Source organism: Felis catus, chromosome B3 (genome assembly GCF_018350175.1).
Source record: "Felis catus isolate Fca126 chromosome B3, F.catus_Fca126_mat1.0, whole genome shotgun sequence".
Classification (NCBI taxonomy): Eukaryota; Metazoa; Chordata; class Mammalia; order Carnivora; family Felidae; genus Felis; species Felis catus.
The window spans coordinates 134,766,378-134,789,897 of NC_058373.1; the positions used below are offsets into that span (position 1 = coordinate 134,766,378).

The 23,520-nt window shown below is 36.4% G+C and overlaps 1 protein-coding gene and 1 pseudogene across 6 annotated transcripts in view; both read right to left on the reverse strand.

The window, feature by feature from the left end:
- Positions 1-203: 203 nt before the first annotated feature.
- TC2N (tandem C2 domains, nuclear) overlaps positions 204-23,520 on the reverse strand; it is a 46,885-nt gene continuing 23,568 nt past the window's right edge. For 4 of the 6 annotated variants that reach the window (XM_023255963.2, XM_045060406.1, XM_023255964.2 and 1 more), the window contains 8 exons: positions 22,047-22,138; positions 20,770-20,845; positions 19,904-20,004; positions 19,406-19,522; positions 14,848-15,039; positions 7,658-7,772; positions 5,185-5,384; positions 204-3,240 (listed from right to left, as the gene is read on the reverse strand). In XM_023255963.2, the coding sequence (XP_023111731.1) occupies positions 3,130-3,240; positions 5,185-5,384; positions 7,658-7,772; positions 14,848-15,039; positions 19,406-19,522; positions 19,904-20,004; positions 20,770-20,845; positions 22,047-22,138 (1,004 nt within the window). In that variant the 3' untranslated portion in view covers positions 204-3,129. Of the gene's footprint in view, positions 3,241-5,184; positions 5,385-7,655; positions 7,773-14,847; positions 15,040-19,405; positions 19,523-19,903; positions 20,005-20,769; positions 20,846-22,046; positions 22,139-23,520 lie in introns of those variants that run through there. The other 2 variants (XM_045060408.1, XM_045060407.1) reach the window with 2 other exon arrangements.
- Positions 15,538-18,813, reverse strand: LOC105260679 (annotated as a pseudogene).

The window sequence follows — 23,520 nt, forward strand, 5'->3', positions numbered from 1 at the left end:
AAAAAATGTATCTTTTTAAAAATGTATACATACACCTTGTTGGTTCTGTTTCTCCGAAAAAACCCTAATACAGTATACATAGAGATATTTTATCTGGTACTTCCCTCAATATACCCCATCAACTACCAAAAGGAAATAACGTATCCTTTTGAAATATTGCCGTCATGATATAAAATAGTGAAATTTACTGAAAATTTCTAAAATCCTTCAAAAATGAACAATTATTTTATTAAACAAACAGTAACAATTTGGGGGGAAATTCTGGGAAATATGGTTTCAGTACAATAGTATCACAGAAATTCACATAACTATATTTAGGCAGAAGTTCACCTTAGCTTATTTTCAGCTCATAATTACATATGTTCAAAATGCCATTGGTTTCTTCTTAACGGTCTGGTAAATGCTGGAACTGATACACTTCAGTGATAATTTCCCTAGGAGGTCTGCTAAAAGAAAAAGTCATGCAAAACCAAATGAAAGCTGAAGAGTGATGTTGTATTTTGACATGGGCTGTAGCTACCTAATTGTATCAATCTGAAAGCTTACACATAAATAAGCACAGTGTTAGGGATTAGCATTGTATAAACTATCAGCTATCAGTGTGAACCCTTCCATGGCTCTCTCTGGTCATCTAGCACCATTTTGATTCCCTTGTCCTTGTGATAAGTGGGTAAAGGTCAAGAAATACCCGAGTAAAAACAAAGACAAGTGATTTTTGCTTACTATCTCATGTTTTTATTACCAGCTAATGTTTTTTCTCATAATTTGAGTAGCTATTAACAAAAAAGTGTGTTTCTTTTCATATTTCATGTAAAGCTTCAAAGACAACCAGAATATCATCTGTATTCGGTACCTCTCGCACCAGAAAAAGGCTTAACTAAAACTAATTAAAATATTTGGGAACTTAGTTGTGTCAATACTACTCTAACTGAAAGGTCTTTTAAGTGAAAAGATTTTTTTTTTATTTTTTTTTATTTACCTATGATTCCAAGACATGCAAGAAACCAAAAAATCACACTTTTCTCTGAAATTATACATTGTATACGTATTGCAAAAACATTAAACATTAAATAATTAAAATTGAGTTAAATACATGACTACATATAATAAATTTAGGAATTGGAAGCATTAATAGAACACAAAAAACTGCTCAAATTAAATTCTAGATTAAAAAAAAAAAACAATAAAGTCTGTTATTTATTGTCCAAAAGCCACAATACCTATTTGGTGGCTATTAAAATAGGTGTATTTGCAGAGGATTTTTAAGGCAGTGAGGCTACTCTGTATGATACTACAGTGGTGACTATACGACCTTCTGCACTTGTCAAAACTCACAGAATGGACAATACCAGGAGCGAACCCTAAATTTGGGTGATAACACTATGCCAATGTAGGTTCACTGATTTTAGCAAATGTATCATTCTGGTGGGCTATGTTGATGATGAGCAAGGTATGTGTATGTGGGGGTCAGGGGTTCCTGGGAACTCTCTGTACCTTCCTGTCAATTTTGCTGTGAACCTAAAACTGCTCTAAAAAAATAAAGTCATTTGTCTCAAAGATGTAAAACACTACAGTCAAGGTCATTTCTCTTGAAAGTTCACGTGAGTACTGACCAATATTTCATTGTTCACAAATCTCAGAAAATTATTTCCAAATGCACACTGTCAACACCACCAGTGTAACATAAACTCTAGGGAATAGAAGCAAAGAACGTGTAAATTAGGCATATTTTGTAGCTTGTGGAGATGATACCTAGGAAAAAAGGAATTAAGGGTTTACTTGAGAAAATCTTAATGAGACATACAGAACATAAGAACTAGAATGAAGAGGGTATTCTAAAGCTATACCAAAGTATCTTCTGGTCTAAAATATCACCATCTACCTCCTGGCATGTGTGGACAAGGTAAGAGAGAAAGAAAAATGGAAGACCATGACCACAGAGCAGTTGGTCTACTCATTAGCAAAACTACAGTCAGACTTGCCAAGATCAAGGAAGGTATTATCTGTTTCTCCAAGCAGCTATTCTTTTGGGGCATAGTTTGCATAGCTGACTAACCTGAAATTAGGCCCACATACTGACTTCTAGTGAGTTCCTGAGAGAAACTGCAATAGAAAATATGTGCTATATAATGCTATCACGTACAGTTTCTTAAAAAACATGGGAAAATAGCACTGTGGATTATAGAACAAGTAGTTCATATATATATATATATATATATATATATATAGAGAGAGAGAGAGAGAGAGAGAGAGAGAGAGATATAAGCACTAAAAAAAGGGAAATAATTATCATAAAATATTGAACTTGCTAATTAAGCTCATTTAGTTCTGCTAATTAGGAGGAGCTATATGGAGGATAATCTTATTCCAACTCCAATTAAAACAAAAGGTAAAATATTTGAGGGAGGAAAACACAGCAAAATGTGTACACACAAGGTTTCCAATTAAACTTCAACCTTCTGGTGTTTTCGTTTATTCTTGCCAAAACATAGCGTTCTATATTTGAAGTTTCTCGGAGATAAATAATTTATACAGTGGCAATGTGACGCCTTATGGGTAAGAAGTAAGAAACCTAGGGCACAACTCTTCCCCGAATACCTAAGAGCTGAAGTGGTTCGATGATTCATATTTGTTTTCTGAGAGAAGAGAGGTAGCAAGAGGTAAGCAGTGGAGTCAAGATCTAATCAAGAATGACCGGCACTGAAACAGTCAGTAGTAAAGTCTTCTATATATCTAACAGTACTAACAGAGACTTGAAATACTAGATTTTAAATATCTAGGGAAAGCTTTCAAAAAACCCATAAATGTAAGATAGCAATCACCACCTATGGTTGAAATTCTCATTGATTTTATAATTTATTTAGTTGCCCCAGAAATACTACTCTTTATTTCACTGTCTGTTTTGGCATAGTTTTAAAACATCCCCTTTATTTTGGATATCAGATATAATTCATCCCATTTTCTTTAATCAAATTTAATTTTCTATAAGATCCATTACACATTACAATTATGACCTCCATAAATAAATTGACAAATGTATTGATTTGTCTCTTTTCATTGGTAGCAAATTGAAATCCTAAGTCTTCTAAAAGAATGTCAAATTCTTCATCAAATTAATGTGTGAAGTCTTCAAGATGGATTTAATCTGTGCCACTTGATAACAACCTTTTCTGGATTTGTAATGGTTTCTTTCCACTGATTCACTGCTTCAGTGTTATTACTGTCTTCGCTTATCCAAATCTAGAAAGGAACAGCACAACCATTTAACAGAGTCTGAATTCAAACTGCTAAGAACTCTTATGGATGAAAGACGAGTGGAAGTTTGGTTCACGTATTTTCAATTAAACATCTTTCCATTTTTCCAAAATTTTGTTTGATTTGTATTTGAAACGTAAATGTTAAAATACTTAACCTAGTCGCCCTGCAGACTGTTTTATATGAATCAATCCAATTTAAAACTTCAACATGAAAGATTATAAAAATCATTTCTCTCAAAACAGTAATTAGTATCTTTTGTTATTCAATAAGCCTAGGAGCTCAACTTACAATTGATCCTGATCATTTGAAACACTTCTGTGAGGATTAACGGAGACTAATCATGATTTAAGTTAGATTGGTAAGAAATGTCCATTTTAACCACCTTTTACATTAGATAAAGCTGTGATTTTAATTGAAATCTAAACTAACTTTAGGTAATAGACATGAATGAATTTGAGAAAATTGCAAAGCATCATGCAAATGTAAGACATCACACTGGTTACATACCACAGAGGCAAGGTGGGCAAGGAACCCAAAGCCTGAATTCTCACCTCAGCTTTAGCACTACCAAGTGCCACTACTTTGGAATTAACTTCTGTGAGACGGAGTTTCTAATTCTTTTAAATAAAGAAACTGGAGCAGGCCACTGATTTTCAACCTTTCCCCCTTAATTTCCTGATCTGAAGAACTTTACCTTCATATAAAATCTTACAAAGAACCTTAATATATGATATGAATCAGATAACGCCAGCATGCTCTGGCTGATGTAAGGGTGGGGAGACCTTGAGTCCACATTTGGCTACCCCATCATGATGGCTACTAAGGACACCAGAGAAGCCAGAGGGAACAGATGGACAGCCAGAACCCTTCCAGAATTACTATTCTTAACTGGACTCTCAACCAAGAAAATGGAATCACCAAAAACGTTATGCTGAAAATCACCTGAAATCTCCCATTCCATTCCTACATGATCGCTGAGGCTTAGTGAGATAGGAAGCCTTAACTGAATCCACTTCATGGGCCTCACGGCTTTGAAAAGTATGCTACCTATATGAGCTTTTGAGTCCAAACTCTTTCCCAAATAGGAATAAATGAAGAACGACAAAACTGTAATTTTTTAAATAAATGTTTTAGGTAAAACACGTGAAGAAGTGGGTCAAAAAGTTATTATCAATCTTTGAAAATTCACATATAATTTAAGGATTTCACATAGGCTGCTAATAACATCTTGTTATCAAGCAGACAGAAGCCTTTAAACCAGTAATGTAGATTTTGGAATTTAAATTCAAGCCAAACAATCATAATTAAGATAAAAGATAATGAGCTACTTTTGGAAACTACAAAGGAAACAAGTCCCTATAGGATTGGCAAGTAAGCAAGCGTTCTGTTGTCTTACACAGATGACTAAAAATTTTTAAATAGATTAATCTAGACACCAATACTAACTATCTAAATACCACCACAACCACTGCTAACACTAATGTTTTCAAATTTAAATCTAACATTCAAATTTCAAATTCAAATCTAACATTATTCAGTTAATAGCACACAGAGTTAAACATTAAATCGAACAGGACACAGAAAGAAGAAAGTTGGATATCTCCAGCCTTACAAAATTTGATTTAAATACTTAGCGTCAAACTCAACAGTACTGAAAAACTGACCTTTCTTATAGTGTTTACAGCTGAGAAGCTCAGAAATAGACTTATTTCAAGATAAGAAGCCTGACTGCTCAGAAATTCCAACTATTTGTATTAAAGCAAAGTGTGACAAGATTTCACTTTTGTGGCAACATTAAATTTTATGATGCTGAAGAATTTTACTCTATTCAACTTCAATTTTATCCCGTATTCCCTTTGATGACTAACTGCTTTGAGCATACAAAAGTGCAAGCAAAGAATTCAAGATAAAAAAATCCCTACTAACCTGCCCCACAAAGTGTCGTCTTCTTACAGAGCTCCGACTGTAAAGCTTAATGAGAAAAATAATTTCTTTTTCATTCTGTCTGAGTGGAAAAATCATAGTTTCTCCCCACTTTACTCTGCCACTGGAGGCCTTCAGTAAGCGTGTCTTCTTCTTATAAATCAACTCTCCTGAACTAAACATTGCCACCTTCACAAAAAAACCTAAACAATAAGAAATTTTGATATGTAAGATTTTATTTTAAATGTCATAAAAGATACATATCTATATGTTACATTTGGTGTGAAAATACAGATAAGCCGCTTCTCAAGATCTGACGAAAAAAAAAAAAGATCTGACGAGCTCTTGGCATAACGGAAAACATCTCTAGTAAACTTTATAGTTCTCATCACGCTTTACAAAAAACTACAGCAACCTCCAATGAATCTAATCTTTCTCTAACCTGAATGCCATTAAAGACTGGAAACTGGAGGCATACATGACAGTCAGCAATAGGGCAGCACACACTGAAAAGGATTATACAAAAGAGAGGGGCCAACTCTTTGGACAGCTGGAGGAATTTAGTTCACGGTTTTACACAGATAAAATTCTTTGCTCGAGACTCCTGAGGTTAAACACACACCCACTAGAGAAAATTTACTCTTTAAATAAATGGAGATAGAGAGCTTCCAGTAATGGCAGAATAGTTGTAGAAACTAACCTTCCCATAGATTAAAATGATAAATTCTGGGGGAAAAAAAAATATAAAAAACAAGTGCACAAGCCATTAAAGACTGACCAAAAGCAGGAAGAAATTGGAGGAGAGTCAGCTTTTACAGATGGGAACTGCACTGGGTAAAACTCAGGTTTATGTAACTTTTCCCCTAAGCATACTCCCCCGTCTCCCCCGTCTCACTGACACGTGGTCCCTACAGCTCAGGCAGAGAGGGCAGTCTGACTAGTTTGAGTAGTCATGGGATGGATACAGCTGAGGTGGCCAGGGCAGCAAGAGAGTAAGGAGGGAACTTCCAGAAAAAAGGGAGCTGCCAAGTGAGGACCTAGACGGACCATCAGATTTCCAACGTGGAGATTATGATAATCCTGACAGCAGTTTTGATCAAAGAAAGACCCTATTAATGTCATAAATAAATTCCATCTGTGGATTTCTACTGATGTCCTTATTTCCTAGAATATTAACCCTCTGTAGCCCTGGTAATTTATTCTTTTAATACCACGTTAGATTTTATTTGCTTATTTTTATTTTATGATTTTTCCATCTATCTACATAAGTGGTAACAGTCTATAGCTATTTTTTGTGTGCACTATCCTTTCTGTTTTGATATCGAGAATATGCTAACCTCATAAAGTTACTTTTTCCATCGTTTCTCATGCTTTGGAACAGCTTATATAAAATAGGAATTAAATGTTCCCTGAAAGTTTGGTGGAATCCACCAGTAAAATCATCTTGGCCTGGTGCTTTTATTAGAGGAAATTCTTTAACTACCTACACATGGTTATCATTTTATTCAGATGCTCTCCCTCTTTTGCAGTGAATTTCAACAATTTTCTTCTCCAAAAATCAATTATTTTACAGAGATGTTCAAATGAATTGATATAGTTATAAATGGGGTTGTCTTATTTATTATTGAACCACCTTCAAATTTGAAATGTTATCTTCTTCCTTGTGCCTGTTTTCTTTATTTTTTGCTCGATCCAATTTACTGTAGGTTTGTCTATTTTACTGATCTTTTCGAAGAAAAAGTTTTTGGTTTCATTGATTATGTCTTTTGCTGTTGTCTCGGTATCTATCAACTTTGGCTTTACCTTTAATTCCTTACCTCTACTTTCCTTTGTGTTGCTGTTTTTTTCCTAACTTCCTGAGCTGAATGGTCGCTTGCATTTATTTTCAGACATCCACTGCTTTTTGCCCACCTGCAGGGATCTTCTCTTCTCGTAGCCGAATAAAGGAGCACTCTTACCCCACTCTTAGCCCTTAGGGAGGACTGACTTCACACCTCCAGCTCTAGGAACAGCCATATAAACCAGGCCTACGCAACCAAAACATCAGCGCCCCTTCTGGTGCCCAAAGGCACAGGGAAGGAAAAGTGTTTCAAGGTTTATGTGTGATATTTTCTGGGGGTTTTTTGAATTAAGTTTCTAGTGAGCAGAATACTCAACAATGGGCATAGACCTAGAGAAAAGATAAATTATCTAGGCTGGTGAAATATATCTGACAGTCCTCTGGACACTCAACCTATATAAACTAATGACCCAAATAAGGAATAGCATCAAATGGATAAAAATCTAAGAGACTACGGAGTAGAGTAGACACATGGCTAAAATCTGAAATCCAATAAAGTAATTTTAAGTTAAAAGGTAAGTGTTTAAGTTAAATAACAAAAGTATGATTTTAATTTCCATTGTTAAGAAATATAGGAAAAACTAGCTTTGACTAATATTTTCTGAAGATTTCACTTTGAACCACAGATATACTTACTCAAAGTGAGAGGTGATGAACAGCTTGGAAGGTATTGTGCCTCAAGAATCTGTAACTGAATTCTGCTATTTACTGCTTGAAAACAAGTCCCCAGTTCAAGTTCTGCATGGCAAACCTAGGTATCAAAAAAGTGCCATTTGATAATTAAGAATAAAGTTTTGGAGATATTTCAAAAATTCAAAAGCAAAGAGCTACAATTTTAAGTTTTGAAAGCGATGCTTTTTATTGACACACAAAATTATGGTAGAAAATATGGTTAGGGTAAATGCAGGGATTCTGTAAATATGAGGTACTCACTTTCACGGATTCTGAAAAGCCAAGTTAAACCTACATACTTGATCCTTCAAAACCAGGGAGGTCAAAAGATATTTCAAATTGAAAACAGATGAAATTCTTCAGCAGTTTTTGTAAAGAAAATGTCCATGAAATAAACACCAAAAAAGGCCACTTTCAAAACACTTAGTCATTTGAATTGTTTTTAAGAATACATAAACTATAATGAAAAGCTTCATATATAAGAACCACCGTTATTTTTTCTGACTATAGACACAGCAGTAGATGCTACCCAGATTAGAAGATTTGAAGACAAAGGATGACTACAAGGAATAAATGTGTAGGTTAAGATCTGAATTACTATGCTGAATGAGAGCCAGCCAAGAAAGTTGGCAAAAAGGAAGCTAATGAAAGAGACGGAGGCAGTAAATAATAAGGAAAAGGTCAAAGAAAACCTGAGGCAAACAATGAAATGAAGGAGATTCAGAGGGGAAAAAGTTAAAATGTGCTCTTCTGTAGCACTGACTAAAGAAGAAAGTTAGTAATCCGTGAGATGGAACACAAGCCAGCCTACTTATGTGGATTTCAAGGTCCTTGGAGTAAAAAATCAAGGAGAGAAACATAAAGTCATCCAAACAGAAAAATACTACTGCTCACATGTTGAGAAGAAAGAACATCAGGTTAACAGACCTCCCTGGGGCCCAGCACAGACAGGCACAAAAATCTTTGTGAGTATGGATTCCAACAAAGCTACAGAATGGCTGAATGACACTTGATGAAGAGATTTGTATTTGATAATTACCGAGTATTCCCCAACCATCAGCACATAACTCACTGAAAAAGAACCTTTCCATGTATCTGCCATCGACTGAATCATGGGCGTTTCCTTCAAAACAGGATTTGGCATTTTAAAATTGCTCATGCCAGGATTAAAAAGATCTGTACGTGTGTCTACACACACACACACACACACACACACACACACACACACACACACACAGTGGAATATTACTCAGCCATAAAAAAGAATGAGATCTTGCCATGTGCTACAATGTGGATGGACCCAGAGGGTATCATGCTTAGTGAAATAAGATAGACAAATATCATATGATGATACTCATATGTGGAACCTAAAAAACAAAACAAACAAACAGACTCTCACATACAGAGAACCAACTGGTGGTTGCCAGGAGGGAGGTGAGTGAGGGGATGGGTGAAGTAGATAAAGGGGATTAAGAGGTACAGTTATAAAATAAAGAAGTCATGGAGATGAAAAGTATAGCATAGGGAATATAGTCAGGAATACTATAATAGCACTACATGTGACAGATGGTAACTACACTTACTGTGGTAAACACAGAGTAATGTACAGAATCACTGAATCATTATGGTGTATACCTGAAGCTAATATAACACTGTATGCCAATTATACCTGGATTTAAGAGGGTTTCTGGGGGTGGGGGAGAGGGGAAAGTGGGTGATGGCCATTGAGGAGGGTACTTGTTGGGATGAGCACTGGGTGTGGTATGGAACCAATTTGACAATAAATTATATTTAATAAATAAATAAGTACATAAATAAAAATTTTAAAATTAAATTGGTCATGACATAAATCGAGAGCGAGGCAATGAAAAGTGAACCACTTTAAAGTATAAACTCAACGGTCAAGGTTAGACTCCCCCTTGAAAAGTCTAAAATGATGATCAAACTTGTCTATTTTGGCAACAAATGCTGAATTCTAATAAAGTGAAAGTACTATTTTTGCTTTTGTAATCAGAGTTTAAGAATGGATTAATAAATCTTTTTTGGTAGCCATATATAAAACAGAGCTCTTTCTTATTTAAAAAAATGCTGCTGTTCTTGGCATTTAAAAAAATAGATTAAATACAAGTTACTTGGGGTGCTCGGTGGCTCGGTCGGTTGAGAGCACAACTCCGGAGTTTGGCCCAGGTCGTGATCTTCCAACTGTGAGATGGAGCCCCATGTCAGACTCTGTGCTGACAGTGCAGAGCCTGCTTGGGACTCTCCCTCTCCCTCTCTCGCTGCCCCTCCCCTGCTGGTGCTCTCTCAAAATAAATAAATAAACATTAAAAAAACGACAGCTATTTATTATTTACAAAACACCAAGGAAACTATGGGTAAAATTTTTTTGTTATTATGGTTGTGTGTCCACAATGTAACAACACTTATGAAAACACCTAAAGGTGGCAAAACTTCCCTTAGTGTTACACACTTGTAGAGCTCACTCTCACAAAACAAAGCAGCGCTTGGCAAAGGTTTGCTATTTCTTTTTTTTTTTTTTTTAATTTTTTTTTTTCAACGTTTATTTATTTCTGGGACAGAGAGAGCCAGAGCATGAACGGGGGAGGGGCAGAGAGAGAGGGAGATGCAGAATCGGAAACAGGCTCCAGGCTCTGAGCCATCAGCCCAGAGCCTGACGCAGGGCTCGAACTCACGGACCGCGAGATCGTGACCTGGCTGAGGTCGGCCGCTTAACCGACTGCGCCACCCAGGCGCCCCTAAGGTTTGCTATTTCTAATTTGCCAGTGTCATTTCTGAATTCAACTTATTTATTATGTTCCAGGATATTAATTCAGATCATGAAAAACTATTCAAAGTGGTTTTCAATGTCCCTATAACCAAAAAATTAAAATTCCAATCAGGGCACCTGGGTGGCTCAGTCAGTTAAGTGTCCAACTCTTGACTTCGGCTCAGGTCATGATCTCAGTCTGTGGGACTGAGGATGGCGTCAGGCTCTGAGCTGACAGCACAGGACTTGCTTAGGATTCTCTCTGTCGCTCACTCTCTGTGCCTCTCCCCAGCTCGTGCACACTGTGCATGCTCTCTCTTTCCCAAAATAAATAAACTTTTAAAAAATAATAAAATAAAATAAAATTCCAATCAATTAGCACGTATAAAGTGCATTTTTAATGGGCACAAAACTATGGAAGATACATGATCTCTAATCCTGCAACATGGATCCTTTTTAAAAATTTTTTTTTCAACGTTTTTTATTTATTTTTGGGACAGAGAGAGACAGAGCATGAACGGGGGAGGGGCAGAGAGAGAGGGAGACACAGAATCGGAAACAGGCTCCAGGCTCTGAGCCATCAGCCCAGAGCCTGACGCGGGGCTCGAACTCACGGACCGTGAGATCGTGACCTGGCTGAAGTCAGGCGCTTAACCGACTGCGCCACCCAGGCGCCCCGATGGATCCTTTTTTAAAGAAAAGAAAACTTTCCAAGCCTTCCATGAATCGTTGTTGAAAGTGAAAAGCATAGTTAGAGAAAACCATGATCTGGTGATCTCTGAGAATATCTTCTTGGGGGGAAGTGACATATGGTAGAGCTGGTCCTGGAATCAATGCTTCTGTTCGAATCCTGGCTCGCCAACTACTGGCTGGAGGAAATCATGCAAGTGCTTTCATGTGTTGGTGCCCTCAGTAGGGATACCGAGAGCAGAAAGCTCATAGATTTGAGTGTGAGCATTAAATCACCTAACACCACATCAGTTGTATGTAAGGCTCTGTAAATAAAAATCTCATCTTTTCCGCATTATTCAACAGAGACTTGGGTTCTCAAATAAATACTTATGTTACTATTTGTCAGGGTCAAGAACTCTCTACTAAGACGTTAGCTCTACATGAAAGTTCTGCTGTGTGTGGTGGCATAATTGTCACCGTGGAGGATGGGTGTGAAAGTCCGGCTCTGTCAACTAGAATATCAATTTTCCTCCTCGACACAGGAAACAAAGCATACTATTTTTGCATTGGCCAATAATATGAAACATTCACACTAATATAAACCCACTGGTCCAATATAGCCCCTAAGTTCTTCTTTCAGGCCATCAATCTTTTTGTACCCCTCGGACCTAACACACAACAGATACACAATTGTAGCAAGACCTCTAAAACATGAAGTAATTTGGTAGAAACTTAGCCAAAATCATTCATTCAGATTCTCCAAGGCAGATAAGATTATAACAACTCAATTCTCCAGAAAATACCTTTGCTGAGTTATCTTCTGATATACTCTACCCGTCTTTAAAGTTTTAGTAAATGAATTATCCATTTGAATAATATATTTTGTGCCTTCTGTAAACTATGGTTGCAGCTTAAGGTCTACCAAACCTAGTTTCAAAGATGCAAGTGACAAACTCCTTGTCACAGTTACAAAGTAAATTTCCTACATTTAAACAGAATATAAAAATAATCTAATATAGCATGCTTCCATTTAATCATTTATTCTTTCATTCCTACCTACGTACCAACAGTCAATGCCAAGAATATAATTAGGCCCTTGCTAAGAACACAGTAAAACATAAAGAAAACGGATGGAAGCTTGAGCCTTGTTTTGCTTAAACCAAGTAACTGAATTCTAAGTTGTAATAAATACCGTACAGAGAACACATTGGAGATGGAGACAGAAAATAATAGACAAGAAAGAACTATCTAAAAATTTCACTTCTTGATCAGTTATAGAAATCCTTTGTTTTTTATTTATTTATTTATTTTTTTAATTTTTTTTTTCAATGTTTATTTATTTTTGGGACAGAGAGAGACAGAGCATGAACGGGGGAGGGGCAGAGAGAGAGGGAGACACAGAATCGGAAACAGGCTCCAGGCTCCGAGCCATCAGCCCAGAGCCCGACGCGGGGCTCGAACTCACGGACCGCGAGATCGTGACCTGGCTGAAGTCGGACGCTCAACCGACTGCGCCACCCAGGCGCCCCTGTTTTTTATTTTTTAATCTCTAATTCCCTTCTAATTCACTGGTTCTCAAGCCAGAGTGCAGAGTAGAATCACCTGGGAAGCTTTTAAAAACTACAGATGCTTCTTCATCAAAATAAAAAGCTTCTGCACAGTGAAGGAAACAATAAGCAAAATTAAAGGGCAACTGACAGAATGGGAGAAGATACTTGCAAATGACGTTATCAGATAAAGAGTTAGTATCCAAAATTTATACAGAACTCACCAAACTCAACACTCCCCCCAAAAAAAATAATCCAGTAAAGAAATGGGCAAAAGACATGAATAGACACTTCTCCATAGAAGACATCCAGATGGCCAACCGACACATGCAAAAACGCTCAACATCACTCATCATCAGGGAAATACAAATCAAAACCACAATGAGATACTACCTCACACCTGTCAGAATGGCTAACATTAACAACTCAGGCAACAACAGATGTTGGCGAGGATGCGGAGAAAGAGGATCTCTTTTGCACTGCTGGTGGGAATGCAAACTGGTGCAGCCACTCTAGAAAACAGTATGGAGGTTCCTCAAAAAATTAAAAATAGAACTACCCTATGACCCAGCAATTGCACTACTAGGTATTTATCCAAGAGATACAGGTATGTGTTTTGAAGGGACACACGCACCCCAATGTTTATAGCAGCACCATCAACAATAGCCAAAGTATGAAAAGAGTCTAAATGTCCATCGATGGATGAATGGATAAGGAAGATGTGGGATACAAATACAATGGAGTATTACTTGGCAATCAAGAAGAATGAAGTCTTTCCCTTTGCAACTATGTGGATGGAACTAGAGGGTATTATGCCAAGCGAAATTATTCAGAGAAAGACAAATATCATATGATTTCACTCATATGAGGACTTTAAGATATAAAACAGATGAACATAGGGAAGCAAAAATAACATAAACACAGGGAGGGGGACAAAACATAAGAGACTCTTAAATACAGAGAACAAACAGAGGGTTGCTAGAGGGGTTATGGGAGGGGGGATGGGCTAAATGGGTAAGAGGGATTAAGGAATCTACTCATGAACACACTATTGCACTCTATGCTAACTTGGATGTAAATTATAAAAAATAAATAAATTATAGAAAAAAAAAAACTATAGATGATTCTGGCCTCCCACCTCCCATCTCCCCCCACCCTCTCCACCCCCCACCAAATTCTGATTTAATGTGTAGCCAGGATAAGAACCACTTTAAGTCACATTAAATATTTTTGAAGGCAGGTAAAATATAAATCCTATATAAATTTAAAATTACATACAGGCTTGGCCTTATAAAAGCTTATAAAGATTTAAAGATTAAAAAATTTCTATAACTGTTATCCTGACATAGAAACTATATAAGTAAATTATTAGGGATTTCTAAACAATTTTAAGATAGTGTTCAGCTGGCTAGTTGAGAGAAACAAATTATCAGGTCTCAAAAATCAATCAGCACTACAGATAATCAAGTTCTTTATAAAAACTGACAAACTAGCTGTTAAGAACCTCCATTCTACCCAATTTATGGATAGATATTGAGCTTGCTCATGATTAAAATCACTTTCCTAATCTCTTTTAAGGCACTCTTTTTTTTTTTTTTTTTTTTTTTTTTTTTTTAAGTAGGCTTCACACCCAGCCTGGAGTCCAGTGCTGGGCTCAAACTCATGACCTGAGATCAAGACCTGAGTTGAGATCAAGAGTCAGATGCTTAACCAACTGAGCCACCCAGGTGCCCCAACAGAATTTTTTTTTTTTTAAGTCAATCTTGTTTGAATTTGGAATTTATGATTCCCAACTTTCTTTCTTGCTCTTCCTAAATTATCAGCTATAAAAGAAATTTTTAAAAACTTAATAAAATGACTCCTAACTTCAGGATTATTTTCCTGAAGTATAAAATATGAAACATTAATAAAAATGTCCTAGGAGAAGGTAACCCTAAGGTTATTTTTCAACGGAGAAAGCAAAGGGTCTCTGTTAACCTTTTATCACTTATGTAAAAAGCCTTATTAAACAATGACATCATTATTATTACTATTATTATTGCTTCTTGAGAGCCTTCCCGATCCTCTAATATATTCTAGAGTGTTCAAGTTATACTCCAACAGAAGGTCATCCACAAAATAATTCTTAAAGTATAAAACACTTTTATAGTGATACTACTATCACTTACAGAAATTTTTGAAGGTGGCGTTATATCCAAAGAGTAATCCATCTCCTGTGTGCTAAGAGCTCTGAGTGACAGTGAGCATTCTCCAATGGTTTTCTTCCTGGGTGTCTGGGTTTGAATCTTAAATACAAGCCTTACGGTTTGTAGACTTTGGAGTTTAATAGCAAATACAAAAGTTTCCATAAATTCAATACTCTAAAAAAAAAAAATGCAGGAAAATGATATAAAATATACAAATAAAAGGACTGAAAAAGAGATGATATGGCAATACCAAAGAAATGAAAATAACATTTTATAATCTAAGAAAGGAAGATCTAATTTTTTACAACAAAAAAATTCTTTCAGTGTAAATTAAGATGACAATGACCATGAATTGTTTTTCCAGAATTTATCCTGGATACTGCCTTTCTTAATGTCACAAATTATCTACCTATCTATCTATTTATCTATTTAAAACATCCCAAATAAGATTTTTTTTAAATTTTTTTTTTCAACGTTTATTTATTTTTGGGACAGAGAGAGACAGAGCATGAACGGGGGAGGGGCAGAGAGAGAGGGAGACACAGAATCGGAAACAGGCTCCAGGCTCTGAGCCATCAGCCCAGAGCCTGACGCGGGGCTCGAACCCACAGACCGCGAGATCGTGACCTGGCTGAAGTCGGACGCTTAACCGACTGCGCCACCCAGGCGCCCCCCAAATAAGATTTTTTATTTGTCACCATTAAATGTCTGAATTTTAAACAGATTCTTGGACTGGTGGTTCATATCCACCAGCTCGTTCAACTTTAGCACAACTTTAGCATCCCCAGTAGCTTTTCCAGAACTACTACCTTCACCATGAAGCTCCATGAGCTTTCCCAATTCAAGCTTGGGCTTCTTCAGCATTTTTACTTTTCTAATAAAGACATCAGGGAGTGGATAAATAGACTGACAAGCCTTCTCTATATCTTTTCTGATGCTGTCTGGAATCAATTTATTGACCACTTGTTTCAAGTCACTTGTCTGCAACTCCCGGGTCATGATTTCCATCATCTTTTTCCGAATTTGGCGGGCCTGTTGGTACTGAGCATAAGAGGTCTTCCGAACCTGATTGTTGTGTTTTTTAGTAAAACCGACACAAAAGAGACGAAGCAAATACCCACTGGTAGTCTTGACATCAACGTGAGCTTCAATCATCGGTCTGCCATTTTTTGACCATGGAGCACATTTTGTCCCAGGTAAGATCCGTGCCATGGAAATTAGTCAGGCAGTTTTTTCCCTGAACATCTTCAGTAATTAGCTTGAATTTCCTAAATGCAACTTCATCATTCTGCAGATCAGCAAGGCTTACTTCAAACACACGACCCTTAAGGCCATCAGATGTGATTTTGCTTCCTTGAGTTCTCATGACTAGTGTTTTTCCAATATTTCTTATATTAAACATTGCTGGTGCTTTTACATCATACCGATCTTTCTTTGAAAATGGATCAACCACTTTCTTCTTGGCTCCCTTTTTGCCACCTTCCATAAGACACTTGTTCTTGCCTACCGTGATGGCGCTGCTCAGGGAGCCAAAAGGGCGGAAGTCACAAATTATCCTTTTAATTACTAAGGGATTCAGGTCAATATCAACACCAACTTTAGCAGAATATAGCTTTTCTCCTTTTTGAAAACTGGGTTTGTTTTCCATCTTTGGTTCTGGGGCCTCATTCCTGCTATCCACCGCAATTTTTCAACAGTAAGTGGTTCAAGAATCTCACATGTGCTCTCTCAGGAAGTACCCCAAATCTATCCATTCACATTAAGAGACCTAAATTATTTCTATTCTTTTTCTAATGTTCTTCCCACCTACCTTGGGATTTGATTTCTCTTTTAGTGATGTTTGCTCCACTCTCTCCAATCTGAAAATCAATCTCCTTAAAAAGTCCTATCTTCTCTCATTAGCATCCAGTCCAGGCAGCAAGTCAGTGTTTTTCATGCTCAGAATATTTTCCCAAATGTTCTTTTTGTTACTTTTAATATTTTGTTATTCTAACATCTTCTTGACACTAGACTGATTTTCGCTATACACTTCCTTCTTCCCATCTTTACTGCTTTCGTTTGAAAAGGAGTTTTTGTTTTTGTTTTCCTTTTGGAAAGACAAGATATCTGATCTGGGTAACTAAAATCAGTATCTTAGATACGGTGCCCAAATTTTCACTTTTATTGTAATTGCTTATGTCTGTATAGTCAAAATTGTTTCTGAGAGCCTCCCAACCACCAGAGCTATCTTTTTCTCTCAGAGTCTCAACCACAGGACCACACCAACAATATAGTATACATAAAATGTTTAATTTTTAACTTGAGATGCAATGAGATTACACATGAAGTAACAAGTGTGTTGGCTGACTTCACATTTTGCTATAATAGAGGTAAACAAGTTGATAAATAGTAATAAATCTTAAAAGTAAGATCCTATGCCAACTTTAATATAAGAACAATTTTTCCTAACTTTTCCTAAGTTAACTCAGTTTCATTTGAAAATCAGAAAGTGAAATTGTTTAATTCAGGAAGGATTCATTTTGAGTGTCAGCATCATAACCAATTAAAATTTATTTCCATCTAGACTTTCTAAAAGGCATATTTTCAGTGTGAGATACTAATACATATAAACCAACTTTGATTACTGTCTTTTTACTTAAGAGCATTTTTCCATGTCCTTAAAAATTCTACCTAAAAATTTTCTACAGCTGCCCAGTATTCTATCACACAGTGTTATGGTTTAAATTTGGCCTTCAAAAGATATGCTGAAGTTCTAACCCCCAGTAACTCAGAATGTGACCTTATTTGGAAATAGGGTCTTTGAAGATGTAGCTAGTGACGTTAAGGTGAGGTCATCCAGGAGTAGGTGGACTGCCAATCTACTAGGACTAGAGTCCTCGTAAGAAGGCGGCCACATGAAGACACAATGACAGAAGGAAAATGCCATGGGAAGATGGAAGCATGAAACAAAGTCAAGGAATGACTCAGACTGCTAACCATTACCGGGGGCTTGGAGAGTGGCGTGGAACAGATTTTCCCTCACTGCTGAAGGAAAGAACCAACACTAATGACATCTTGATTTCAGACTTACTCTAAAACTGTGGGAGAGAAAATTCTGTTGCTCTAAGCCATCCAGTTTGTGGTACTTTGTTACAGCAACCAGAGGAAACTAATACACATGGTATATATACCATGAATTTTCTCAACCAATCCCCTATTAAGACATGTAGATAGTTTCCAACTTTTCCCCTATGAACAAAACTGCCAAGAATACTTTACACATTTTTTAGTTGCCTTTTAAACTCCTTCCATGGAACACATTCCAAGTAGAATTACTATGTAAAAGCACATAAATATTTCAAGGTTTCGATGTGTTTTGTCAAAATAATTTCCAGAAAGTTCTATATTCTAGAGTATTTATGAATTTTTTTCTTCATTTTAATAAGAAAAAAAGAGAGAAAGCAATATGCAATTTAAATTCATATTTCTATAATTACTAGTGAGAGTAAATTTTTTCATGGTATTAGTCATTTGAGAAACCTTATTTTTAAATTATATGTACTTACAGAAAACACCTTTCATTTGCATGGAAAAACACTAACCTCTCAACATGTATCAGGAGACAAAAATGAAGATGTCTTTAAACTAATGTGAAATCTGAAATCTATAAAACCAAAGTCAGGATAAGTCTTCCAGTTATAATAGCTGGAAGTATTTAAAAGAAATTTATTGCAATCAAGCAATTATTTCACAAAGCCAAAGCAGGGTAGGAGGAGGGACGATAAAAATACAGACATTCATTTTCCTTTCATACAAGAAAAACAGTCTTCTTAGATATTGTTTATCTTGTACATACTTTAGTGATTAAGATTTTCTTTTTAGGGGTGCCTGGGTGGCTCAGTCAGTTAAGCGTCCAACTCTAGATTTCAGCTCAGGTCATGATCATGCGGTTTGGGAATTCAAGTTCCACATCTGGCTCTGCACTGGCAGTGTGGAGCAGCGTGGGATTCTCTCTCTCTCTCTCTCTCTCTCTCTCTCTCTGCCCTTCTCCAGCTCACTCTCTCACTCTCTCTCAAATTAAATAAACTTAAAAAAAAGAAAGATTTTCTTTTTAAATACATCTTAATATTGGGCACTGAAGTATCAAATATTTTTAAGGCTCAAAATTGCCTTTAAAAAGCAAGAGGTATAGGGGCGCCTGGGTGGCGCAGTCGGTTAAGCGTCCGACTTCAGCCAGGTCACGATCTCGCGGTCCGTGAGTTCGAGCCCCGCGTCGGGCTCTGGGCTGATGGCTCGGAGCCTGGAGCCTGTTTCCGATTCTGTGTCTCCCTCTCTCTCTGCCCCTCCCCCGTTCATGCTCTGTCTCTCTCTGTCCCAAAAATAAATAAACATTGAAAAAAAAAATTTTTTTTAATAAAATAAAATAAAAAGCAAGAGGTATATAATTTGCAATTTCCCCCCAAAAAACACTTTCTTATTCCAATTCTTTAAGTGGTTTATAGTGACAAATATGGAAAAAAAAAACCCATAAAAAGAAATTCAAACAAAAACAGCCACTTACATTAGAGCCTTCCTTTGCTGAAGATTTGAAATGCACTGGTTTGGGCAATGTTAGTATTCCTTTTATAGAAATGGTAGGAGTGTCTCCACAACTAGAAGGCCAACTTAAATCTTTGCACTAAAAAAATTAAAAGTACAGATTTTATAAAGGACTCTGACAATACAAATATTTGGTGTATTTCTTGAGTTAATGACTTAAATACAAACTATAAAAGTAAACTAATCTACTGAGCTCTCATTTCATCTACATTGAAATAATTTGACATTTAATGTTCTAGACATCATATCAATCTCCTTCTTGAGGTTAAAACCATAATTCCATCATACCTACAGATTTATTTTCTTTAGTCTTTATTAAATACAGTTTTATGCAAAATGTTACAGAGTCCTAAATTCCAAAGAAAGTATTGTCCCATTCCCCAGAGAGAGAAACAGTAGATGCTTATAGTGAAAATATTCAGTTTTGTAAGCAGAGTTGGTATTAACTAAGTTAACTTACCTGTAAAACTGTGATCCAGATCTGCTCTACTGAAGAATTATAAAACACTTTCACATTCAATCTCCCAAAATCTCTTTCATCTCCTGACAGAGTAATTGTATCTGAATTGTAAAAGGACAGGGACATTTGAAATGTTATGCAATCCTTCTAATCCAATCATGCTTTGATACAATCCAATTTTTTTAATGTTTTAATTTATTATTGAGACAGAGAGAGGCAGAGCATGAGCAGGGGAAGGGCAGACAGAGAGGGAGACACAGAATCCGAAGTAAGCTCCAGGCTCCGAGCTATCAGCACAGAGCCCGACACAGGGCTCAAACTCACGGACTACGAGATCATGACCTGAGCTGAAGTCGGGCGCTCAACCGACTGAGCCACTCAGGTGCCCCGATACAATCCAATTTTAAGAGTACAACTGAAAAATGGCAAAATTACCCTTTTAAGTTGCCACTTTAATAAGACAAAAATGACACATCAACGTTTTATAGCAGGGGAAGGCCTGCTGTAAAAAGTACCTGGCTTAAGAACTTAACCCAAGTATAGCGTGAGAGATTTAAGTTAAAACTAAGATAAACTTTACCACAAAACAATGATATGGCTTTAATCCTATATGCTGCCGGAAGTTCCTTCACTAGTATACTTTATATCAAACAAACAAGAGGTGTGCAACTGCTATGCCTTTTTTAAAGATGCATTCATGCCCGAACACAAGAAGTGGGCCATCTAATCTGAGTATTCATATGCCGGTAACATGGATATAACCATCTAGAGTTGTCCTTTTTTACCTTATCAAATACATGTTCAAATTACGACTCGGCAGAATTCATTCCCCTCAGAATATAAAAAGAAGGTACTTTACTCCTTACCCAGGCTTCTGTTACTCCCCTGGGAGTTCTTCCTGGAAGAAGAGCTGCTAGGCACACTGGACAGGGAATCATGTCTCTACAGATAAAATTGGTCTCTAGTCAGATATCACACAGCAAAGTTCAAGGATCTGAAACTTATGCCCCAACTTCCCCACACCCCCAGCATCAAACTGCATGCTAACCATCAACAGTGTCACTGGTCAGATAGTAAAGAGGAAGACAAGCTTTCTGTGTGTGTTAACAGGAAAGTCTTAAAGAGCTTACTAGATCATACATGGGGAAAGCCTTTGCTGTCTGGGGTTTAGTTTTATAATAAGGAGGAAGAGATCACCGTTTACGTTCATACTTAAAAGTACAAGTAAAAATAAGAATATATCTGGAAGTGCCCTGTTACTTAAAAACTTGCAAAGTAGTGGTTATGAAAGCACAGTCCCTCTGAACCACCAACATCAACATCATCAAGGAATTTGTTAGCAATACAAACTCCGGCCCCAGTGCAGGGCTACTCGAAAGCTCTGGGGGTGAGGCCTGGCAATCTGTATTTTAAAGTTCTCCAACCAATTCTGATACACATTAAAAAGTTGATGCTATGAAGAATTAATTCTGTAAAATATTAACTGTACTGAGGATGCTAAGGATTATTTAGAATACACTTCCATTTGAATAAAATGTATGCATATACATTTACATGGAAAAAAAGCCCACAAGTATATGCAACAATATTTTCATAGCGCTTTTATTCTCAGTTACAGGAATATAGGTGATTTGTCTTTTCACTTTGCTTAACTCTATCTTCCAATTTTTAATGATTACAATTTACTTATATTTTTAGAAGAAACTTTTTTAAACATCGAAAAGTTATTCCATTTAAAAAATAGGAGGATGCTGTGTTAATGTTAATTAGGCCCTATGTCTGAATAGAAATAGTATTTTTTATTTACTAGGTAGTTACGATCAACAAGGAAGGTTAAATCAATAAGCACTTTGAACCAGACCATTTTAAATTCCAACTGCCTTCAAGACTGCCTGAGTGTACACCAAGAGACATAAGATTCATTAAAAAGAAAACAAAAAAACAAAAAAACTACTGCCTTTTACCATTCAGCTGAGAGCTTCCTGAAATAATATACATGGGAAATGCCAAGTGTTAACTCTTCAGATATTACCATAGATTTATCTACAAAAGATTTATACATGTTGTTTCTAATGTAATTCACACATTTCTGAGTTTTTAGCTTGAAAATAAATTATCGTATACATTTATATAAGTAATTCACCTGGATGAACCGCTGGGATGAACTTGTAAGATCAAACATAGACTTGCTTAGCCCAGGGGAACTGGGAAGTTTGCTGGTCCTTAAATCACAAACTACGAATGGACATGGAAAAATGTCTTTACATTAAAGAAGAAACATTGGAATTTTACTTATTCACCATGAACTAAATCTCTGTTTAGTTCTATTTATCATGAATATTAATGCAATCGATTTAAGAGATAATAGTCTTCTCGGGGCACCTGGGTGGCTCAGTCGGTTAGGCATCTGATTCTTGATTTTGGCTCAGGTCACGATCTCATAGTTCCTGAGATGGAGCCCCAAGTTGGGCTCTGCACTGACAGCACAGAGCCTGCTGGGATTCTCTCTCTCCCTCTCTCTCTGCCCCTCCCCCACGTGCGTGCACACACCCGCTCTCTCTCTCTCTCAAAATAAACATGAGAAAAAAAAAACAAAAAACCTCTTCTAATAAAATTTTAAACTTTTTACAATTATTTTACTTTTGTTCCAAACAGAAACCAATATAAATCAAACAATACATTTTCACATCCACATCAACTATCAAGCAGGAAATATTCATTCTTTTTGCTTCATTACTCAATTCTATATCCCATAGGAATGATATAAGAGAACGTAGGTCCTCTGTGCTAAATGCAATTCAACTATTTAATGAGTACTTATTACATTAAAAAAAAAAATACTGAATTCCATGTGCTCCTATATTTCTAGTCTATATTTCTAGCTTCTCTCCTAAATTAGGAGATTCTTAAAGAATGGAACTCTGTATACTGTGTATTCTAACACAGTGCTGAAATAAGTATTTAAATAAATACTTCTGTTTTGTTTTCAATACCTTACCCTGAATTCAGTTGTTGAGGTAGCTATATATAACATTAAAATCTTGAAAAACAGGATTTTATGAATCAGATATGTACATTTATACCAGTCTAAAATTGATACAGTCCTCAAATATTAAACCGAGAAAATTCTATAATCATTTAGGCACTTTGTTTTTTTTAATTTTTTAACATTTATTTATTTTTGAGAGAGAGTGAGTGAGCAGGAGAGGGGCAGAGAGAGGGAGACACAGAATCTGAAGCAGGCTCCAGGCTCTGAGCTGTCAGCACAAAGACCGACATGGGACTTGAACTCACAAACCATGAGATCATGACCTGAGCCGAAGTCAGATGCTTAACCAGCTGAGCCACCCAGGCATTCCTTATTTGGGCATTTTCTATTTTCTTTCTTTACATTCGTCATCTCATCATGAGTTTGTAAATTTATCATTTTCACTGAACAGAGCAGGAAAGAAAAAGCTAATAAATACCTGTTGTAGAATTTCTGAATAGGCAGATGATGTATAAAATACAGAAATAATCTGAAAATGAAACTTTTCAGAAAAGGACAAAGAAAATGGAACTTGGAACTCTCAATACACATAATTCATTAATCTTTCAATTTTTACATGAGATAGAAT